The 15,431-nt window shown below is 58.6% G+C and overlaps 2 protein-coding genes across 2 annotated transcripts in view; one reads left to right on the top strand and one right to left on the bottom strand.

Moving 5' to 3' along the window:
- Positions 1-3,516, top strand: part of MYLK2 (myosin light chain kinase 2) — a 29,404-nt gene extending 25,888 nt beyond the window's left edge. The window contains exons 8-12 of the mRNA XM_087445440.1: positions 51-121; positions 245-373; positions 934-1,086; positions 1,226-1,358; positions 2,577-3,516. Of these exons, the coding sequence (XP_087301566.1) occupies positions 51-121; positions 245-373; positions 934-1,086; positions 1,226-1,358; positions 2,577-2,657 (567 nt within the window). The 3' untranslated portion in view covers positions 2,658-3,516. The remainder of the gene's footprint in view (positions 1-50; positions 122-244; positions 374-933; positions 1,087-1,225; positions 1,359-2,576) is intronic.
- An 8,453-nt stretch (positions 3,517-11,969) lies between these two features.
- FOXS1 (forkhead box S1) lies at positions 11,970-13,673 on the bottom strand. Its single transcript, XM_004442492.3, has one exon. The coding sequence runs from the start codon at positions 13,671-13,673 to the stop codon at positions 12,249-12,251; it is 1,425 nt and encodes a 474-aa protein (XP_004442549.2). The 3' UTR covers positions 11,970-12,248.
- Positions 13,674-15,431: the final 1,758 nt, after the last annotated feature.

The following is a 15,431-nucleotide window of genomic DNA, read 5'->3' as shown; positions in this document are numbered from 1 at the left end:
GGAGGGGGAGCTGGGTCAGAGGCCAATGCCAGCCACCCCCCTCTCCTCAGCCAGAGAACATCCTGTGCGTCAACACCACGGGCCATTTGGTGAAGATCATTGACTTCGGCCTGGCACGGAGGTACCACCTGGTGGGTGGGGAGGGCAGAGTGAGCCTCTGAGGTGGGCCGGGGGCAGGGGAGGGGTAGAGGGCACCTGGGGACGGGCTGGGAGCTGTGCTCTGAGCTCTTGGTCTCATCCCCAGGTACAACCCCAAAGAGAAGCTGAAGGTGAATTTTGGGACCCCGGAGTTCCTGTCGCCTGAGGTGGTGAATTACGACCACATTTCGGATAAGACAGACATGTGGAGTATGGGGGTCATCACCTACATGCTGTGAGCCCTGAGGGAGCACGCTGTTCACAGGGTTGGGGCACATGCGTGGGCAGCTGAGGCCAAGATTGGCCTCGGGTCTCCGTGAGGTGGACCCACTTTCCCGCTCTCTCAGTCAGGGGTTTGCTGGGGTTGGGAGTGCTAGGGAGAACCAGGAAAGGTGAACTTTGGAGCCATTTTATAGACAGAGAAACCAAGGCTCCTAAAGGCATACCATCCCAGCCCAGGGCTCTGGACAGCAGATCTTTATGACCCAGGGTAGGGGCAGAGGGGTAGTGGGCATTTTTTGTGCATTCATCATTCCTCTTCTTCATTGTAACCCTGGGAAGCTGGGATGATTATGCCCATTTTACAGATGAGAAGAATGAGGCTCAGAAAGGGGAAGTGACTTGCCAAAGGTCACCCAGCCAGATTGAAACCCAGGTCTGTCCCACTGGAAAGGCTGGGGGTCTTTTCAGCACATGGTGCTGCCTCTTAGGATCTGCCCCCATCCCCTGATCCCCCAAAGGTGACTCAGCATCTCCAATCTCACCTCCCTGCCCCCTGCCATTCCCTCCCTCCAGACTGAGCGGCCTCTCCCCCTTCCTGGGAGATGACGACACAGAGACCCTAAACAATGTTCTATCTGGCAACTGGTACTTTGACGAGGAGACCTTCGAGGCCGTGTCAGATGAGGCCAAAGACTTTGTCTCCAACCTCATTGTCAAGGACCAGAGGTGAGGCTCCCCACAGGACGCGAACCCCGTGTGTGCGAGCCCAGTGCATGTGGGTGCCGTCAGGGCGGGAACAGGGCCAGGAGGCTGGCTGGGCTCCGGTTCCCTAAGGACATGCCGCCCACCCTCACCCTCCCCACAGGGGCCGCATGAGCGCTGCCCAGTGCCTCGCCCACCCCTGGCTCAACAACCTGGCGGAGAAAGCCAAGCGCTGTAACCGACGCCTCAAGTCCCAGATCTTGCTTAAGAAATACCTCATGAAGAGGCGCTGGAAGGTACTGCTGGACGGGGGGTGGGGAGGAGGGAGGGGCTGCAAGGCGGGCCGAGCTCCTGGCGCCAGGTCCCGGGCCCCACCAGCCCTGCCTTGGCAGATTCTGTCGACCAGGCCTGGCCCTGTCTGGAAAACAGGGTTGGCTTTCTCTCTTTGTCCTGGGCTGTCTCCTGACCCTCCACCCGCCCCCTCCACCCTAGGGAGGGGCGTCCATCTGGGGCTTGGGCTCAGGAAAAGGTCTCTGACCCCATCCCAGGCCTCCTCCCTTCATTTTACAAATATTTATTGGGCATGCACCACTTCTAGGCACTGGGGATGCACTAGTGGACAAAAAGATAAGGATTTCAGTCTTTGTGGACTTACTTTTGGTAGGTGGAGGGGAGTTATTAAAAGGGGTTAAAAGGGGCCAGCCCCGTGGCTTAGCGGTAAGTGCGCGCGCTCCGCTGCTGGCGGCCCGGGTTCGGATCCCGGGCACGCACCAACGCACCGCTTCTCCGGCCATGCTGAGGCCGTGTCCCACATACAGCAACTAGAAGGATGTGCAGCTACGACATACAACTGTCTACTGGGGCTTTGGGGGAAAAAAAAATAAATAAAATTAAAAAAAAAATTAAAAGGGATTAAGGAAGGGCTCTAGAAAAATATAAGGATGGTCAAGAGTGCCAGGGGAGAGGTCGTACTTCTAAGTGGGGGTGGTCAGGGAGGGCTCCCTGAGAAGGAGCGTGTGAACAAAGACCTGAGGGAGCTGAGGGGTGAGCCATTCCGGGACTGGGAGGGAAGAGTGTCCCTGGCAGAGGGAACAGCCAGTGCAAAGGCCCTGAGGCAGAAGCACAGTTGATGAGTGTGAGGAACAGGTAGGAGGCCAGTACAGCTAGAGTGGAATGAGCAAGGGGGCAGGGGAGATGAGGTCGGAGAGGAGCGGAAGGCAGGGCGAGAAGGGACTTGTTGACCATGGCGAGGGGTTTATCTTATACTTGGAAGGAAATAGGAGCCATTGGAGCATCTTGAGCAGAGGGGTACTCAGGTCTGGCTGACCTATCTGTTGAATGAAGGAATCCTGGAGGGTGCAGTGCCATGGTGCCTCCTGTGGCCATTTTGGGCATTCCACCCTCCCTGGCCTCTGGCCCTCCTGGAACGAAGGGGACCTTAGGAGATGCTCAGCTGTCTCACAGCTTCTCCCCTGCCCTGGTGCTGACTGGGACCCCTCTCCCTCATCCCCCAGAAAAACTTCATTGCCGTCAGTGCTGCCAACCGCTTCAAGAAGATCAGCAGCTCGGGGGCACTGATGGCTCTGGGGGTCTGAGCCCCGGGAGCGGCTGAGGCCTGGACGCAGCCGCACAGCGGCCAGGGCTGAGGCCACACAGCCCAGAAGGCCCGAGCAGACAGGCCAGATCCCCAGGGCGGGCTGGCCGGGACAAGGCTGCACCAGGCTGGGAGGCTCGGGGCTCCCCACGCCCCCGCGCAGCGACTGCTTCCCCGACGTGAGCCGCTCGGATGTGGCCTGACTCCATCCTGCTAATGCCTCCCCGGACAGGGCTCTGCCCACCAGCCACAGCCCAGACGCAGGGGCCCCTTGTTCCCTGCCCAGCTCCTCCTCTTGGAACTGCTGCCCTGGTGACCCCTGCTTGGCCCCACTGGGGCATCCCTGGCCTGGGCTTGCTCCTAGCTGGAGTGGGAGGGCTGGGGGTCCCAGTGTGTGGGGTTTCTGCGGTTGTGGACAGGAGGCTCTCGGTGGGGCAGGAAAGCAGTGAGGCCGGCTCCCGAGGCCCAGCTGCCAGGGGAGACAGAGCAGGCTTTGTGAAAGAGGACCTCCATGCCCCTGCCCGCCTCCCCACTCCCGGCAGATAAGGCCTAGCACACACCATCTGGCCCAGGCCCGGCCCCCCGCCCACCTTCCTTGCGACCACCAACACACAGGAACTCTCTGTGAGAGAGAGGACGCCCAGCCCAGGCCTGCCGGAGGGGGAGGGGAGGGGCCTGGGGGACACGGGAGACCACCCCCGAGCTTGCCTAAGGGCCAGGCCGGCCCAACCCACCACTCCAGGCCCCCCTCCCAGGGGTCCCCCACGGCCTCAGATGATGGGGTCAGCAGGCCCAGGAGGAGTGGGAAGGCCGTTGGGCAGCCCCCAATCTGCTCTCAGCTCTTGCCTTGTAAATAAATGTACAGGTTGGACGTGGTCTCCTTCCCTCCGTGTGCACACCCTTGGGTGGAGTCCCAGATGACCGCTGTTCCCTGAGCACTGCTGCGTGCCAGGCACTTCAGTGACGCCCGTCAGTATGCGGTATGGTGGTGACCGATGCGGCCTCAGCAGCCAGACTGCCCAGTGCGTGATCTGGGCAAGTGGCTTCCCTACTTTGTGCCTCAGTTTCCTCATCGTGAGAGGGAGGTCAGAGCACCAGCCAACATTTATTGAGTGATTACTGTGTGCCAGGCTCTATTTAAGCACTTGTATGTATATTAACTCATTTACTCCTCACAGAAAGGTTGAGGTGGATATTCTTATTATTCCTATTTTACAGAGGGGAAAACTGAGGCTCAGAGAGGGGAAGGAACTTGAAGGCTACTCAACAAGTCAGAAACTGAGGCTTGAAATGAGCTCTTCTGTCTCCCAGAGCAAGGCTCTGCCCACGAGCCCACCCTGCTGCTCGCCAGAACAAGGTGTAAGCAGAAAGCAGAGTCTCTGAGTCTGTGACACCTTTGCTGGGCCTGCAGTGGTGGGGTCTCCCAGGAGGCTTGCAGGCACAGAGCTGTTCTCTGCTGTTTCTCGCTGGCCACAGCCCGCCTCACCCCAGGCCTGCGATGCAGAGGCAGGGTGCTCCTGGAGGAGCAGGGCAAGAGAGCTTAACCCTAACAGGGTGCAGCCTTTCTGGCTGTGAGGACAACGGAGTCAGAAGGGGGACTGGCCTAAGGGTTGCCCACCAACCGAGACCTTGACGGTTCATCCCGCCCCTCCCTGCCTCCTTGAACACTGGCTGGAGGGCGAGGTCAGGGTATTCACCCCCACCCTGCCCTCTTCCAGCACGTGTGTGCAGAGTCCTGCTGCCGCAGGTGCCACATGGGCTGGATTGTGGGGACTCTGGGGTCAGAGCCAGCAGGGCTGGGGCCTGGGGAGCCTGTTGGGCTCCTGGCGGGAGATGTGCTTACGGGCAAGGCCCCCAGGGCCGTGGATCCCTGCTCGCCTGCCCGCCCGCCCGCCACCTGCCAGCTGGGCCGGGCCTGTGGTTTCCTCTGAGTTCTCGTGGCCTCGCTGGCCCCCACCCAGGCTGAGCCTCGGCCACACAGCGTGATGATGAGGGATGAGTCACCACCGTGGTTGGGGGAGAAAATGAGGTCCAGTGAGAGCAGAGATCCAGGGCCTGGATCCAGCAGGGGAAACCGAGGCCAAAATGAGGAAAGCCCCTCAGCAGAGACCGCACAGCTGGGACTAGAACCCAGGACTCCCGCCGTCCAGGACAAGCCTCAATTTCCTCCTCTATCATATGAAAATGACCACCTCAGCTCTGCTCTCCTCCGCCACTTGTAGGGCCACTGTAACAATCGAGAGTGGAACAGGGTGCCCATTCACCATGTTTCACAGGTGAGGAATCAGGTTCAGAGAGGAAAGTGACTTGCCCAAGGCCATGCAGCAAATTAACATGTCCTGGGCAGGAAGCCCACCCAGAACCGTGGAACAAGGCTGATCACTGCCTCTGCCCCCATCCCTCCCAGGAGCACCATGTAGAAAGTTCTTTTTGATTCATCAGGTGCCTCCTTTGGGCCTCCACTGGTCCCTGGAGGGAATAATATGAATGAGGAAATAGGGGTTCAGAGAGATTTTGCTCCCTCCAAAGGCCACAGAGCACACCCAGGAAAAGCTGGGATGGCAGCCCTGGTGTGGGACCGAGTCTGCCTCTCTGCAGGCCTGGGCCCAGCCCCTCCCTTTCACTAGAGCTCGCACACCCAGCAGCCTCGGGGGAAAAAGCTTTTTCACCCTAGGAGCCACCCTGATGGAGGGAGTGAATCCTCAGCGGGTTTGGGCCTGCCAGCTGGGCTCTGCGGGGGCCAGGGCCAAGGTTCTGGGTGTGGGGTTCTGCAAGTCCCAGGGCCAGGCTGTGAGCGTCCCCTGCCCCTTGCTGGGGGTGCCCTGCCTGCCTCAATACCTCCTCCTGAGTTGTTGTGGGCTCCTCCTGCATGGTGCACATCACAATGACAACGCTGTGACCTGCCCTGCCAGGTGCTCTGTGCCGCGTGGGTATGCTCTGCACGGTATCCTGGGCCCCGCTGTGGGCTAAGAAGGGTTAACACTCTCAATGGGACAACTCCTTCTGGCTGGTCCCAGCCCAGAGAGCGTTCCTCCAAGACTATTTCCTGCCTCTGGGCCTCGGCCAGGCCTGCAGTGACCACCCCCATGGGTCCGAGGCCGCATCTGGTTTGGATTACACCAGGGCTGGTGACGCTGCCTTTTCCTGTCTGCGTCCAGTGGCCTCGAATTCCACTGGCCACCTTGGGCCCAGCAGGGCAGCGGTGGGAAAAGATGCAGCCAGTGACAGGGCTGCCTGGAGGGCGTGAAGCAGCTGGGGTTGTCCTGAAGGATGTGGCCACCTGGACCACGCTCCCTTTCATGCAGCTACCCACACACCTGTTCCTTCCTTGACGCCACTGGGTGTTAGTCACTGAGCACCTGGCACGGTACCAAGTGATTCCTCTGTGTGAACTCATCCCTGCCCGAAGGGTGGGTACCTGCATCACCAGCATTTCACAGATGAGGAAACTGAGGCACAGGGAGTTGATGGACAAGTCCACAAGTTCCCAGCCAGTAAGCAGGGGAGTCAGGGTGCAAAGCAGGTAGTCTGACTTCTGACACATCCAATCACTTCACAGCTAGTTGTTGAGTCCCTGCTCTGGGCCTGGCCCCAATCTAGGGCTGGAGACGAGTAAGTCATGGTCCCGCCTTCAGGGAGCTCATGGCCTCTGGAGTCCCAGAGGGTGGGGAGGTTGGGGATCAGGGTGAAACTGGAAGGACATGGAAGAAGACATTAACCCCTATTCTCTTCTCTCCAGTGGGAGTGACATCCAAGCCCAGAGCAAATAAGAGCAGACCGTTTCCAGATAGAGCGAGAAGGGTGTTCCAGGCAGAGGGGATCGCATGTCCGAAGACTTGGAGCTGAGAACAAGCTTATCTTGGAGCATTCCAGTGGGGCTTTGACATAGGATGTAGCAGGAAATAAGTCTGGAGAAGTTGGCAGGGCCCCCAAATGCCAGGCTGAATAAGGGCCATAGGGAGCCATGGAAGGGTTTTGAGCAAAGGAGGGACATGGTCAGATCTGTGGTTTAGAAGGATCCCTGCAGCCAGGGAAGTGGGTGGGAGAGAGAGAGACCGGAGGCAGGGAGACCAGAGGGAGGCTGGGCCGTGTCTGCTGGAGAGGCTGTGAGAACTGCAGGGACCGGAGGAGAGAGACACAGATCTCACACAGCTCTGGGGAGACAGGCTGATGACAGAGAGACTGGGTGCAAGCAAACAGAATAGAGTTCAAATCTCCTTATCTGCCCTCTTTGAGCCTCAGTTTCCTGTCTGTAAGATGGGGTAGTAACAGCACCTGCCTCCCAGGGCCAGTGCAAAGTTCCATGAGACACGCAGATAGAGCTCCTGGCACAGGTCGCTGAGCTTGTGTTTGTTCCACAACTATTTCCTCAGCTCCTACTGTGTACCAGACACTGTTCCAGGTGCTAGGGATGAGCAGCCAGTAGACAAAAATCCCCAGCCTCGTGGACTTCATTCTATCGGGGGAGACAGACTGAGCAGCAATAACGAATTCAGACTGTTGGTGGGCAGAAGGGGGCCACGGCGGTCGGGAGGGCTTCTCTGAGGACGTTTGGACAGGACTGAAGGACGTGATGGAGGGAGCCCTGAGGGTGTTAGTGGAAGACTGTTCCAGGCAGAAGGACGAGGACCTGCAAGGCTATTTGGAGTGAGTGAGGGGAGGGCAGGAGGGGACGAAGCCAGGGAGCCAGGGAGCCCTAGGGGTTCTCTGAGATTTAATCCATGGTGAAAGGAGGAATGGGGACCACGACTCCATCTGTCCACTCAGCAAGCCTTTACTGAGGACCTGCTAGGTGCTGGTCATCCGCTAGGGAAGTGGATAAAATGAGTAAGGCAGACCCGACCCTGCCCCCTGAAGCTTACATTCTAAGGCAAAGACACAATAAAAAGGGAAGACACGTGGAAATGCATAATTCCACATTGCAGCAGGTGCCGCGTGGAGGAAACAAACAGGGCGCAGAGATGGAGAGTAATCTAGAGCATCTAATCAGATAAGGGGTTGAGGGGAGCTTCCCTGAGGAGGTGATGTTGAGAAGTCAGCCGTGGGGAGTGAGGATTCTGGGCAGAGGGAACAGCAGGGAAGAAAGGCCTGGAGGTGGAAAAGAGGGAGTCGGCTGTCTTCACTCAGAGCAGGAGGGCAGCCTCTCATTTGTATCCAAGAGAGCTCAGGGCACCCTGAGAGCTGTGGTCAGGAGGGCTCTCCAAGGGGCCCCAGGCAGGGTCTGGCAGACTGTGTGACCAAATGGGCCTCCGGCCTGTTTTTAGCCTGGAACCACTTCCTTGGCCCCACCAGTTGCCTCCCTGAGTCACCACCCAGTTACCAGCACGGCAGGAACGGGAGTTAGGCTCCTCTGGACCTGCGGCATGGAGGTTCTGCCACGTGTGAAGGAAGGGACAGACAGGACTGGGCTGAGGGTATGACACCCTCTGGGGGGCTGTTTCATGCTCCAATTTCATTCTCGTTGACTGAACTGTACATGAAGTATGCAGGACAGGTTTCTGTGAGTCCTGGGGGCTGAAATCTTTGCCCACATTTTACAGATGAAGAAACCAGTACCCAGAGAGGTGAATCCACTTGCTCAAGCTTACACAGCAAGGAAGTGGAGATGCCAGAATTGACTCCAAAGCCTGTCTATATAACAATCTTCCCTCCCCCTGCACTCCCTACCTCCACAGCAGCTGGACCTTCCCCTGGGGGTAAATCAGGTTAAGGGGATATGCCTCCAGCACCCAAATATCTTTTTATTTTGCTTAACAAACACTTCTATTGCAGTTTCCATGTGCCAGACCCTGTTCTAAGCACTTTGCAAATATTAACTCATGTAATCCTCACAACAACCCCACGGGGGTAGGTGCTGGTAGTGTCCATATTTTATAGATGAGGAAAACACAGAGAGGGGAAGCAACTTGCCCAAGGTCACACAGCTAGGAAGTGACAGAGCTGGGATCTGAACCCAGGCAGTTGGGCTCCAGAGCTCCTGCTCATAGCCGTTGTACCTACTGCCTCTGGCAGCCTGGCCTTCAGGAGTGCTGAGAGCCTGTGTGGGGAGGGGATGTTCTGGCCGAGCCCTGGTTTCCTGGGTTCTGTACGCTATCTGCAGGCGGACATGCCAGGCTGGCTGACAAAACCTCCCCCTTCTTCCTCATCACCGTGGCGGCCTTGGAGTGCCCCACCCTCCGCAGGAGAGGGTCTCCCCACCCCTGGCGCATGCTCTGTCTGGGGTGTGGGAAGGAGTGTTGAACTCTGGGCAGTGGAATGCCATAAACCAGGGAAGGAAGCGGGTGGGCGGGAGAGTGGGGAGATAAGATGTGGAGGGTGGAGGAGCCTCGGAGGAAGGCCCAGCCCTGTGGGTGGGGGTGGCCTCCTGGGGGGCAGGGAGAGCAGACACCAAAGGAGCGGCAGGTGAAGAACTTCCTGACGGTCCCTCAGAGCTGCCAAACTGGGGTGGGAAGGGGCCTCCTCTGAAGGCGGCTCCTCGTTCCTGGAGCCCCACGTGACGGGCACTACTTGGTGTAGAGGGGATTCAGACATCGGGCAGGAGACGCCCTTTCAACTCGGATATTCCAAGAATCTGAGCTGCTGTGATTAAAAGTTCTGGAATATTCTGAAATAACACCAATTCTACCATTTTAGATTTTGATTTAGCCTAACTCTACAAGGCGACTCAACACCCTTTTTCACTCTAACCTGCTGAGGAGGAGGAGTGGGTGCTGGGATCCCCTTGTGGAGACAGACAAGTCTTCAGTGAGGAGGGTCCCTGAGGTAGAGTCAGATGGGATGGCCACTGTCCCCTAAAACCTATAGAGTTAAGGCAGCAAAGGGGGTACCTGCTCCTGCCTGACTCTGTGACCTTGGGCTGTGTGACCTCACTTACCTTCTCTGCCCTTGGTCTCTCCATCTGTGCCAAGGCGCTCTCTCTGGGTTGGCCCAGTTTAAGCACTCTGAATCCTTGCTAAGCACTGTCCACCACCCCCACCCCCCAGATTGGGGTGGCCAGGCAGGAGCCAGAGGGTGTCGGTTGGCCATGGAAAGAATGTGAGGGCAGGAGGCCCAGTGGGTGGGGTCCCCGGGCTGGGCAGAGAGCACAGGGCAATGTGAGATCATAGTGTCTGGGCCTCCTGGTCCAGCACCTCTGAGGATGGGATCTCCTCCAGGCCGTCCCCCAGGTCAGACCCTCCCCTAGGACCCAGACTCAGAGAGTCAAGCTGCCCACCTCCCACTGGGCAAAGAGAGTGAAATCAGGGCCCAGAGACATGGGCACTGGTCCAGGCTCATAGTGCAAGTCCAAGGCAGGCACTGCGCCCAGTGTCCTGCTTGGGGATTGGAGCTGAGGGGGCCTGTCTTCACTTCTCAGCCATGTTGGGGGCCAGAGAGGGACATGGAGAGGGGTCTCATGCCCAGAGCTGAATCTGTGCACCTGGGTGTGGTTGACCCTTTTGCATGTTCCCCCAGAGTGGAAGGTGGGCAGGGGATGCAGCTTTCTTCTCCCCAAGCCCCCTGCCCAGTTCAGATGCTAAGCCTCCTCAAGGGGTGGGCGGGGCAGGATGCAGAGGCCTGGGCTCCCCCAAGCAAGCCAGCCTCCCCATCCTCCTACTAGCTCAGGACACAGGCTGGGAAAGGACCGAGGTCACCAGGTCGCCACAGGAATGCACCACAGGGAACTGTGCCCAGCAAAGGCCTCTTTCCCTGACCCAACTAAGAAAGAACCCAAACCCCCTGAATCTGTTTGTCCCTGTCTCTACAACTCTCTGTCTGTCTCCCTGCATCACACACACACACACACACACACACATACACACACACACACCAGAGACATACTGACCCACACAGTCACCTCCTTTCCTCTCCTGGCCCCTGCCCCCGCCCCCACGCCTTTCTCCGCCCCCTTCACCAGGGAGGCTGCCCGGACACCACAGGACAGACCCTCTCTCCTTCTCCCCATCGCTCCATGGGTTCCAGGCCGGGGTCCGGAGGGTGTAGTGGGGAGGGGCCCCACAGCTGGTCAGGCATTTTCCCAACCCCTTCCGGCCACAGTGAGCCCCCACCCTGCAGGTCCCCCCTCCACCCCGGCTCTGGAGTCTGTGGGAACCAGACAGTTAGTTGGGGCTGTCCAGCCGGGCTCGCTTCCTCCCAGGCCCCAGGGGACGTGCCGAGGGAGGAGGGAGCAGCAGAGACTGAAGTCAGTGTGGCCGCCTGCCCGAAGGAGGGCCTCTGGAGGGACTGGGCTGCCTGCCTGACAAAGGGGTCTCCAGCCCCCTGGGTGTCACCTTGTAGGACATAAGACCCTCCAGGTCCCCACACCAAAGACAAGAAAGGGGGTTCCCCCAGTGTCACTGGCCCCTCTCTTCTCTCCCTATATATATGATCCAGATGGGGGGACCGAGGCTCCAGAACGAAGCCATTTGCCTCAGCAATTCTGGCACTGGAAGGTGCAAGGACAGTGAGGTTTCAGGTCCCTAAGTCTGTTCCTCTGATGGAGGCCATGAATACACCCATTTCTCCTGCTTCCATCCAGGGGGGAGCTAGAGGAGGCCAAAGGTCAGGGCTCAGTCACTTCTGATCTGTACCCAGGACAGCCACCCCCCTTCCCCTGTGAGAGATATGCTCTCTTCAAGAGTCACCAGGAGACCTCAGAGAGCTGGGGGCTCAGGGAGGTCCCTGTTCTGTGTGGGAAATCCAGACAAGGGGATTGGTGCCTGCCTTTCCAGCCTTGGGTTCTCGGTCTGTGTAGGGGTGACGAATTCCAGGATTCCAAAAAAGCCCGCCCCCTCTGGGGGTCACCACCAGCTCCGCTCCTACTCTGTGTGTCTCCCCTGCACCCTCACTCAAACTGCAGGGCTGGGGCCGGGGGTAGAGCCACACAGACCTGGTTCTGATTTCCTCTCTGCCAGTCACCCGCCATCTGGAGTTGGAGCTAGGGGACCCCAAACTCTCTGAGCCTCAGTTTCCACCACTGTAAAACGGGGATAACATTCTGCATCACACAGGACTCAGTGAGTGGATATCTACAAGCCCAGGACAGAATAAATGCCATGCATGATCCCAGTTACTACGACTGCTCCTACCGGGGACTGCTGGGTCACAGAGTCAGCCCCTCCAGCCAGCCCAGCCTCACCCTCTGCCTGGTGTCTCTCTTGGCTGCATCCTCCTCTCTCCCCCATTCCTCTGCCTTCTTGGGAAACTCCCTAAGAAAGTCCCCAGCAGGAGGAGGCCTCATGGGGACACTTCCATCCGGGGTCCTCCACCCCTGCCACACAACCCCACAGCCACAGCCACCCCACACAGAACCAGGCTTGCGGCCCTCAGCCCCCAACCATCCAGCAAGCTGACCCTCATCATCACACTGGCTTTATTGGCCCCGAGAGCCACATGCTAAATCTCAAGTGGGCTCCGCATCCCCTCACCCCCAAGTCTGTCCGGAGGCCCTGGGGGTTGGCCGAATGTTCATCACTCCAGTCTTGGCTTCCTGTTCCAGCTGTCATTGGCTTGTAGGCCTGGGTCCTGTGAGAGCTCCCCAGATCCTAGAGGCAGGCTCAGCCTGGAGGGTGTAGTTGGCAGGCGCCCTGCAGGGATGCCCGAGGTCCGGCTGGCTTCACTCAAAGAAGAACATTCCTGGTGTCCGGTATAGGCAGGGGGTCAGCCCCAACGGGTAGCCAGATCCTCCCTGGACAGGGAAGCTGCCTGCAACCCAGGGTTCCTTGGGGTCAGCCGGCAGGGGCAGTGGGGCCCGGAGTGAGGCTGGAGGGGTGGGTGGTGCAGGGGAGGGGGCCGCTGAGGCCAAGAGGTGCTCAAGGCCTGAGTCAGGCCCCATGCAGAAATTCAGTGCCTGCAGCCGGCACTGGTAGCTGCTCCCAATGCCCGCCTCGGGGGGCAAGATGGGCGTAGGAGCCTTGCTAAAACCCTCAGCCTCAGAGAAGCCAGCAGGAAAGCCAAATGCTGGGCATGGGGAAGACGAGGTGGCCACGGGGAACTCCCCTGGGCCGGCAGGCTTGGGTGTGAGCATCTCTTTGGGCTCCGCGGGTGGCCGAGGCCTGGCATCGGTCATTGCCGGGCACATGCTGGCTGGCAAGGCCCCCACCATCCCCCCAAAGCTTAGGCCCTTGGGCTCTGGCAGCTCTGGCGGGAACGGGCACTGCCTGCCAGTCGTGGCGTCGGGGACTCCTGGGTCCTGGTTTGTCACTCTGAGGGGTCCACGGCGTGCCTTGGCGGGGCCCTTGGCGCCCTCGGCACCTGCCCGCCGGGTGAAGCGGCGGCGGCGGCGCAGGAAGCTGCCGTGCTCGAACATGTCGTGGCAGTCGGGGTCCAGCGTCCAGTAGCTGCCCTTGCCTGGCTTTCGGTCATCGCGGGGCACCTTGACAAAGCACTCGTTGAGCGACAGGTTGTGGCGGATGCTGTTCTGCCAGCCGGGCCGGTTGTGGCGGTAGAAGGCAAAGCGGCCCATGATGTAGCGGTAGATGCCGCTGAGGGTGGCCCGCTGCCCCGGGGAGCTCTGGATGGCCATGGCTATCAGGGCTATGTAGCTGTAGGGCGGCTTGGTCGGCTCGGCAGCAGGGGCCAGGGGCCCGGGTGGGGGCTGCTGCTGCATGCTGGCCGGGCTGGCCGGGCTGGCGGGACCACAGGGGCCAGGCACGGCGTCCAGGGCTGGTGTCCGGCACAGCCTGCCAGGGCTGGTTAAAAGGCCCACTGGCCCAGCCTCCCAGCCTGGAAAGGCAAAAAGGGGTGGGCCCACCAGGCTGCCCTCCCTTCCTCCTTTGCCCCCCTCCTCCAAGGCCCAAGAGGGGCGGGCAGGAGAGGCCAGGATTGGGAAGCTGTGAGCAGCTGCCAGGGGTGAGGAGATGGGAGGGAAGGGACTGAGACCCTCAGCCCACATGTGCTGGGTGGTGGTGGCTAGGGAGTGACAGGATGTGAAACCGAGCGAGACAGAGACAGAAACAAAAAGAGACAGTGGCAGAGATGTAAAGAGAAAGAGGCAGTGAAAAAAAGACAGAGAGACAGAGACAGAGAGAGGTAGAGACATAACAAGAGAGATAGGAACAGAGAGAGAGAGAGAGGGAGAGAGGGAGAGAGAGAGACAAAAATAAGACAGAGACAGAAAAAATAGAGACACACAGCACCCAGATACACACACACACACACACACACAGAAAAAGTTAGACTCACTGAAAGAGAGAAATGAAATCTACAGAGACAGAGAGAAAGAGGGAGATAGAGAGACACAGATACAGACACAAGAGAGGGCAGAGAGACACACTCACGAGGGGTGGACTCTAAGTGGCTGAGCTGGGGAACTGGGAGTCCCCGTGAGAAAGGCCCCAGGGACCTCTTCAGTCCCCACCTCTAGTTCCCTGTTCCTCCCCTTCTCCTCCTCCCAGGCCTCCGGTCTACTTTCTCCTCCTCGCAGTGCAAAGCCCTCGAGGTCACACTATTCCTGCCCTCCTAGGCCTGGGATGTAAGTGTGTAAGCTGGGAGGGGTGCCTGGGATGGTGATGAGGGCGCCCACACTCGGTCTGCTGAGCCCCCAGCGCCCTCTAGTGACTGGTGTGGGGAGGATAGACATCTAGGCAGAGGCATCCATCCTCACGAGACGCGTCTCAAGTGAGGCCCTGACCCTGGCTGAGCCGCAGATTCCCTAGCACAGACTAGGGGTTTGGACTGTCACTCTGAACTGAGCCCCCCCCCCCCCCGCCAGCTGAAGCCGTGGGCTAGGGGTGCAGCGAAGCCCAGGGCAGACAGTCAGACCTTCTGAAGGATGGGGCAGCCTCCTCCATGCTCTCGAACCCACAAGTAACCAAGTCAGTGGGCACCTACCGTGTGCTACTCTCCATGCCAGGCCAGCTCCCATCCCCTCCCTACATTTACTTCTCAGACTAATCCTGCTCCAGAGGCCTTCACAGCTTCTTTTGAATGGATGAGAAATTTGAGGCTCAGAGAAGTTAAGTGACTTGCCTGAGGTCACACAGCTAGTGAGTGACAAAGCTGAGATTTCAACCCAGGAGTCTGTAACTCCTTACCACCACCCTTTCTGTGAGGGGCAGGGGTAGAGAACAGTCACTGGGCCCCCACTGGAAAACAGGCTGTGAGCCCCAAGAGAGTAGGGACCACGCTGTTTTGCTCTAAGTTCAGTGTCCAGCATTGGCCTGGAACAGAGCAGATGCTCAATAAACAGTTGTTGAACAAATTAAAAGAACAGTGATCTGATTGACTTCTGGTCTTTGTTGAATCATACAGTTTCCCCCCATAAAAGTGGCTTATTATTGTATCACTAAAAGATTTATTAAGCTGCCATCTGTAAGAGGATTCTTATAAATAAAGTCAGAAATCAGAAAAGGAAAAAAGGTCTGATTTCTGGAGTGGAAAACAGTGACTCTCCTGACAAGGCAGGGTCAACTGCCTTCCTGGTGGAGGTGCTCCCTCCCAAGTCTCAAGGACTCCCTCAACGTATGGTTTGCAAAGATGGGCGGGGCTTGGGGATGGTTGGACTCTTGGTTCCCAACTTGGCTTCTGCCTTAGGGCCCTGTTTGGGGGCCTGCCTCAGTTTCTCCAATGACAGTATCTACCAGTGCTGGTGGTTCAGTGGTTAGCATCCACAGGCCCAGGTTGCCGCCGTCTTCTGTCTTAGGACCCCACCCCCACCACACACCCAAGAAGAAGAGAGACGAGTGGCAGGTGGGAGGAAGGTCTGGAAACTCAGAGCCCCTCAGAGGCGGGACAGTTCTGTCACTGGCTAGCCCCACTCTGAAGAACCCTGAGGATCTAATTACTGGTAAACTCAGCT

Source organism: Ceratotherium simum, chromosome 21 (assembly GCF_057802395.1).
Source record: "Ceratotherium simum simum isolate JZ-2026a chromosome 21, ASM5780239v1, whole genome shotgun sequence".
Taxonomy (NCBI): domain Eukaryota; kingdom Metazoa; phylum Chordata; class Mammalia; order Perissodactyla; family Rhinocerotidae; genus Ceratotherium; species Ceratotherium simum.
This window is presented reverse-complemented; position numbering and strand designations above follow the sequence as displayed.